The 7,659-nt window shown below is 29.9% G+C and overlaps 1 protein-coding gene across 2 annotated transcripts in view; it reads left to right on the top strand.

The window, feature by feature from the left end:
• The first annotated feature begins 1,316 nt into the window (after nucleotides 1-1,316).
• LOC113377118 (speckle-type POZ protein) overlaps nucleotides 1,317-7,659 on the top strand; it is a 56,199-nt gene continuing 49,856 nt past the window's right edge. For both annotated transcript variants that reach the window (XM_026617324.1, XM_026617323.1), the window contains exon 1: nucleotides 1,317-1,445. In XM_026617324.1, the coding sequence (XP_026473109.1) occupies nucleotides 1,369-1,445 (77 nt within the window). In that variant the 5' untranslated portion in view covers nucleotides 1,317-1,368. The remainder of the gene's footprint in view (nucleotides 1,446-7,659) is intronic.

Here is a 7,659-nt window from a genome sequence, read left to right as displayed (position 1 = left end):
CAAAGAAGTCAATTTTTTTCAAAAATCTCATTTTTTCTTCGAAGTTTTCAATAAATATTAAAGCTTCTGTAATTTGCCATAAGGCCATGCACCACTAGTTCAAATCTTAATTGATCTATGTATTATTCATTAATAGTGACTCTAATACATAGTGAACCTTTCTTTACAAATTTTATTGCAATGATAAATGATTTTTTTGTGTATTGATTGTAAATGACTAGTATTTTCAACAAAAATCCGGATGTTTCCTGCATTGAGAAGACCTCAATTATTATTTATGTAATTATTTAATATGAAGAATTATTTGCGGATTTAAACGCGATTTGATGGTGCTTTAGTGCAAATTTATCTTCGACCTGACATACATTTATATTTAGTCATAAAGTTTTGCTTTTGATTCAGTATTGCACGGTGGTATTTGAAATGTTTCGAATTGGTATGCATTGTTTTCATTTGCATTTCTTAGTGTCGTTAATTTTAAACATTCGTTGATAATTGCTTGTATGTTCGGTGGGAATATATTTGGTTAATGTATAAATGTTTCATTTATAAATACTTGTTTATATTAGTGCAACGCTGATAAGTTTTTATTATATAACATCAAATAGTTTAAAGCTTAATGTTTCATTCACGTTATTTCCTTATAAGACCTTCTGCTGACTACTTTTCTCTTGGGAAGTGATACATTATAATATTTTAAAGTGCACTGAGTGGATGGCTGAAATACATTCAAATATTTCTTCATCTATGAGAGAAATTGTCAAATCATTCAATGCGATTTATAGAAAACAATCTTATAAAGTGATCAAATCTTTGTGTCTGTGTGTTTTTTTTTCTGCAACATCAGATTTCGATATGTGTTCGACCGACAATAGGCATCAGCGCAAAATCAAAATGGTGAATGCTCTACATTTATTTTATATAACTTCTCTATACTTAGTCTTGAATAAATGATTTTGATAATGGTGTTACATCAAATATTTTAAATTTTTACTGAAATTTGTGTTATTAAATTCTCGGTAAATGTGCCAGCCTGTTTGGAGAAATTTAATAGCGTATTTTTGATTCTGTTTCTAGTTTTAATTTTAAATTATAATTCTAACAATCCTGTCAAATGTCTCTATATATATTAACCAAATCTACCAGATCCTATCCAATGACCTAAAATAATGAAAATCTAGTGCAGGATTAGACTCGTAGAGAAATGAATTTTATTCTAAATTGATACAAGGTTATACTGATTATATATTTATATTTGTTTTCTTCTTTTTTTAATAGCACGGATAGATAAAAATACATTTTTGTTTTGATTTCAGAATGGGAGCGATTATTTTAAGTTCAGATTAAATTGTATATACTTTTGATTCGATGTACGGGCGCAATCATCACACTCGGAGATTGCAGAGAGCTTCAACTGCTGCACTTCTCGAAAACACCAACGAAAGGTAAGATTACTTTTTTTTAAATTAAAACACTCTACATATGTGCGCATAACCACATATGTGGAGTTCACATCACAATCATGGGTTCTTAAAATGATATATTTTAGTACGTTGTACATTGTTTGATATATTGTTTTTGTAGTTTATTATAAAATGTAGTTTGAAATATTTAGGATTTTTCATGTACATACCTCAATAGCTTTTAATGGGATAAGAGATTTACTTTTTCAATTCGAATCAAGTTTCTTTGGCTGCTTTTAATATTGGAGGTTCTGTTTTTAAATTCACTCCTTCACGTATGTTACAACTTTGGGAAACTAAGACTTATGACTTTCTCGCCTTTGCCAAAGTGAAAGTACTGCTACAAAGGGCCAGCGCGCGCTCTCACGAAAATAACATAGCGTGTTACATTTAGCGTTATGTACTTTGTGGTATATGTACGGACGTATTTGTATCCTTTAACTTGCTTTTTTGCCATGTAGTGACATGAGCCAAATTTATTTTATTTATTTGTCGCGTAATGAAAGTAGAAAGTCCTGAAACCAAACTGCGAGTTGTTGAAGATTAAGCCAAGAATCATCGGAGATCTTGTGTATCGGTGTCAAGGAAAAGGAAAAGTATTCGAACTCCCAAACGACATATTGTACTCGACAATCTCCGCGATAAACACGAAATTAGAATGTACTGTCCCAAATTCTTTGTCTGGTCTATTTATTATATGAACTATATACTGTTTGCATAAATACGCATTTGATATTTATTATATCAAAAGTTGATTTACCGTGTACTAATATACGTCGATTGAAATTTAGGTCCCTATTATTTGCTGAAGAGACCTACCTACCCATGATCAATTTCAAGTCACACGACTCTACATGTCAGGATTTCTTAATGCTATGTGCATTTTGAAATTAAACAATAACGAATCTTTTTGATTTTCATTTTAAAATCTTGATGCGATAAAGAGCATAACTTTTCTTTCTTGAATTTATATCTATATCAATGTTTGAATATTCTCACAATCAGATTTAGATACTAATTTGTTTGAAAAATAAAATATCATTTTTGAAAATGTTTGCCAAGATGTTTGATGTTTTACCAAGTTTCAAATATTATTGTTGAAATAATCAAGACATTTACAATAAATAATTTTTATGTGCTGAAAATTTTGATTTTATTGATAGCAAAATAATCATATCAAAGTACAAGCGAAATTCTAAGAATTCAGTAGTTACATGAATTTTTAAAATTTTATATAAATTGCAATTAATACTGAATATTTATCAGAAAAAAAAAACTAAAATGAATCTGATTATTTATTTTGATCTATTTTTTTCTTCTGCAATTATATTCTAATAATTAATCGTGCAAGAATTCAAAATAATTTTAAACATATTTCTACGTAATTATTTTTTCAAATACAGTAGAACCTCGATTAACCGGACTAATTGTTGTTGATAGGTATCCGGATAATCAAAAATCCGGATAATGCAATGTACGAAGAATGATGATGTGTATTTATCAAAAATAACAAATACATACATAGATATCAACAAAAATTAATGTTTACTAAGAACTGAAACTTTCTTATGTATGCACATATATTTCCTTAATTATATTAAATACATATACTAAACTGCATCATAATTCGTGCAAAAATTCGAATTCTAGGTATGTACATACGTATAACTCTATCGCGGTTGGTAGTCCGGATAATCGCGAATCCGTATAACTGAGGTCCGGATAATCGAGGTTCTACTGTAATTTATATTTGATCACAGTAAATGGGAGCAAAAGATAGTTTTAAAACGAGCGGATGCGTTCAATTCCGTAAACCGTCTTCACTTCAATCTTTCCTCGTCGTAACGAGTACATAAATTTAACTAATTTTGTTTTTTCATCAAGTACGCGGAAGAAAGTGAGTTATAGCACAGACCGTTCGTCACACGTGCGTTTGTATGTAAATTTAACAAGATGAGAAAGGTCTTGCTCTATTGTTTTCGCATAGTCTCAGACGCAGAAAAGAAGAGCATATGCTTCAATAAGTTGTCGGCAGGTCGACAAATTTCTATATTTAAATGTAGCACAGAGATAATGAGGTTCAAATTTTTTTTGATCAATAAGTTTTTCTTTGAAAACAAAATATTATCCCTCTTTTGACCCACGTAACTTTCAGGAATTCATTCCAGGTCACAATTTCCAAAAACTTTCAATGTTTTACCAAATAATTATGACTTCTCTCTCGACATGATGCATTTAATTGTATAACGTTGTCAAAACGACCAATTACTATTAGTTAATTAATAATTATGGCTTTCTTATTTAGATGACGCATAAATGTTATATCTACAACATTGTCAAGACATCCGATATCAATATTTGCGACCTTTGCTAGGCTTTTTCAACCTGAAATAACATTTTCATGCATCGAAATCCGAACTCGACAATATGAGAATATAATATATTCACATAGACGTTCATCTCTCGATTTTTATGTTCAGAGAGCTAGGAAGGGGTCAGGCACAATGGCTCTGTTTGATATGAAAAATAATGAATTTTAATAATAGATCATTTGAACCTAAACTTTGCAATACAATCATATCATTTCTTGTAGTAATACAATAATAGCAGGAGTATACCAATTAATAAAATATCGTAATAAATATACAATTAAATCGAAATATAAATCAACAAACACACTGCCGGAACTACACACTTTTATAACCCTGTTCGTTTGAATATAATCTATTGGGATAAATCTTCTGTCTTAACTTATTACTGCAAATACTTAGTAACTTACTACAAATATTTAGTGAACAATACATTATAATATTAATTAGTAACATTGTCATGTGCCATTCTTAACTCTTATTAATCGATCATCCCGTGCAAAGTTTGACTTTCTCAAAAATTTGACTTTCATCCAAATATATTCAGAACCGTCTAAAGTGGTAATCTAATTTTGAATAGCTGGAAGATTTCTAACTTTTTTCTCTTTCTTGCAGCTACTAGTTTATAGTATATTTCTCATAGAAGTTTATACAACTAGTTTCTTCCTAAAATGTGGTATTATTAATTAGGCTAATCTTTCGATACACTACTTAGAATTTATATATTATAGCTGAATTTGTTTGAACATATCGGTCCTAAAGCATATAAGAGCAATTCTTACTGAAAACTTTATAAACAAATATAAAACAGTAACAAACAGAAAAATTACAATTTATCAAAAAACACAAAAAGAACACTGAAGTATCTTGGCAACAAACATAAAATATTTGATCTTTTCGGGTACCGATATGTTGCTCTTGATATCGGGCCACTAGCGCGAAATGTGCGCCTGGTTTGCGACCCTTAAACTGCACATCATGAAAGCTGGTTTTGTTCTGATACAAAAATTAAAAGTTTGCAAGTCCGATATTCTAGGCCGCTGTGTCTTGGAAAGTCACATAATTTAATAAAACACAAATAAAAAATGTGTTGAAACAAAACTTTTTGTTTTTTATTCAAACGTATAGGCTTATAATTACTATATTTTTTGTTTCCCTAATTTTTTTATGTAAAACAAAGATTCAGCACATTGAGGATTAATTTTAGATATATGGTCTGGCGCAATTGCAGAAGTTATAAGTAAAAAAATGGAAGAAGTGGTTTTACTATTCATTTTGCATTTATATATTCTGATATTTAAATAAGTAATTTATAGTTACCTACTTATTTACTGAAACGATTAATATCCATTTCTTCGTATTTGCGTATATATTGGCACGCCAACGCATATCAACTCTCGACGAATCGTTTTCATAGTTGCGCCGAGTGAGGCACTTTTAGAAAATCGTTCCCGTTTCGTTTTGAAACTTTCAAAGTAAATTGATTGCGACCTCTCCTGTGTTTCATAATTTCCCGCAGTATCTGTCTGGCTTGCTGCTTGCTGGTATTAAGGCGATCTATGAAAAGAGAAAGGAAAGTCTCTTAGCACATTCTCAACAATGCCTTGTACTGCCTACTGCATAGAATAATACTTCACAACCACAGTGGCGTTGCATTTGTGAGTCTAGAGTACCTAAAATTCGTCTTATTTGTCATGTAGGATGCTCCATTTGATTACGATTGTGTATGAAAGATACATGTAACTTGGGTTTGCAGGAAACTTTTCTTATAACCAATTAAATTTGCATTATTTGGTGTATGACACTTTACTTTATAAGCATACTAGCAAACCTGACGAACTCCGTTTCGCCACCAGATGGTTTCGTGAGAAAGATGAATAATTTTTTTTTGTTTTATATTTGAAAAGGAAATGAGTAGCTGTCAAACAATGTATCTACCGGCACCATCTACTTAAAATATTGGTTTGTAGTACATGCTAAGTATCAGAGATGACACGCTGTATGTGAAAAAAGATTTGCTTTTCTGTTAAAATTTTTCTTCAATTTTCTTTGCTATAAACCTCACGGAGTCCGAGACATTTCCAACGAATACAAAATCAAATACAAATAAAATACAAAATATATCGTCAGGAAGGAAAACCCGACTTATTTTTATATATATAGAAGATAAGGTATTTCTGCAATATAACAATTATATTAATTTTTGGCTTGTGGAATTTCATTCAATAGTCTAATCCCACTCCAACTCCTGAATATGAATATGAAATTTATCATCATGAAACTTAACTTATTGACAAGAAAAAAATGATTGAAACTCTTATATTTTATTAATTGATGTTGAGGGACACGTCACTGCTGTATTGTAGATAAGAGTGTAAAGTAAATTGTGCCATTTTATTTAATAGATTTCATTTCGATATATATTTTTGCGAAAGTTAGCAAACGTTCATTCTTCTCTAGATATGAATTATTCAATTATTTTTGCACTTTCAAAGCAATTGTTCCATCAATTTTACCATAATTGTTAGTTGAAAGAACAGTTGTCTCCAAATTAATAGTTTCATGCAAATTTTAATCATGGGAAGTTGTTGTTTATATTTATATTACATATGGAGAAACTGTTTTATTGTCGCTAAAGCAGTTTTTCCATGCAGGTTGTACATGGTTGTTCACTACACAATACACAATATTTTTGTTCTTATTTACTACTGCAGTACTTGCTTTCATTATTATAATGCTCTTGCAAAATATTCGGGAATGACAATGCTGATGAATGAGCTTTTACAAATTTGAATAAGGGTGCAATGTGTGATTCTAATTAATTCACTTATTGAATCTATTCAAAGATCATCAAATATCTTATGGCTTCAAGTTTTCACAAAAACGTGCATATCAAAGTAAACATACATTGTTTTCAGTTTCAAGGCAAAATGTTTTCTTCTGTTATACATAATTTTGTTTATAGATGTTTTAGAATCGCTGTCCGGTGTTTAGAATTTAGTATCGGTTGTTCACTTTACATTGCTCGCACTTCGAGCATGTGTGAGTGACCTTCCTCAGGGACATCCTCATGTCAATGACACAACGTGCCTTCGGTCTCTAACTTTATTTAAGTATAAATGACTAAGCATTTACATAAAACTTTTTAAAATCTTTGAAAATATTAAGCAGTTTTGTTTGCCTAATAGTTAGGTTTTAGTTACAAAAGTGTAAAACCAGAACACGGTTGCTTTACAACCGTTGCATGAGTTTTATATCATAATATTTTACTTGAGAAACAAAAACTCTTAATTAAACTTTTTCGATTTAATTAATTTTTATTGATTTCAATCTACATTAGCTTTTCTTTGACTATGCCATGAATTATGAAAATAGAGCTGTTGATTATTTTTTCAAGAAATGGATTTTTTTAGAGAAATAAGATAGATAAAATGAAAATAAAATACAATTTTCATTCATCTAATAATTATTAACACGATTTTCACAAGTTTTTGTTATCTACTGTAGCTATATTAATTAGATTTTTCCAGGTCAAAGACCTAAATAAATAAATTACAAAAAAAAATAGATTTTTTTAATGTTTTTGATACTGTGAAGTTTATTATCAAAAATGATGATTGCACATTTAATTACCCTCATTTGCTACGTACCTACTACATTAACCCATTCACTGCTGCGCACGCATATGTTGCGTTCACCTTCCTTGCACTTTAGTTATAATTTCAAACAGAAATAGTCATATTTATCCTATTCTGATAAAAAAAAATTAATTCCCAGATAGTATGTCTAGAAACGGTTTTATTTAATATTAAACGAATAAACAAGTT

This window comes from Ctenocephalides felis, unplaced genomic scaffold (assembly GCF_003426905.1).
Source record: "Ctenocephalides felis isolate EL2017-DRISC unplaced genomic scaffold, ASM342690v1 CF-g0.4_SCAFFOLD_01886, whole genome shotgun sequence".
In the NCBI taxonomy this organism is placed as follows: Eukaryota; Metazoa; Arthropoda; class Insecta; order Siphonaptera; family Pulicidae; genus Ctenocephalides; species Ctenocephalides felis.
This window is presented reverse-complemented; position numbering and strand designations above follow the sequence as displayed.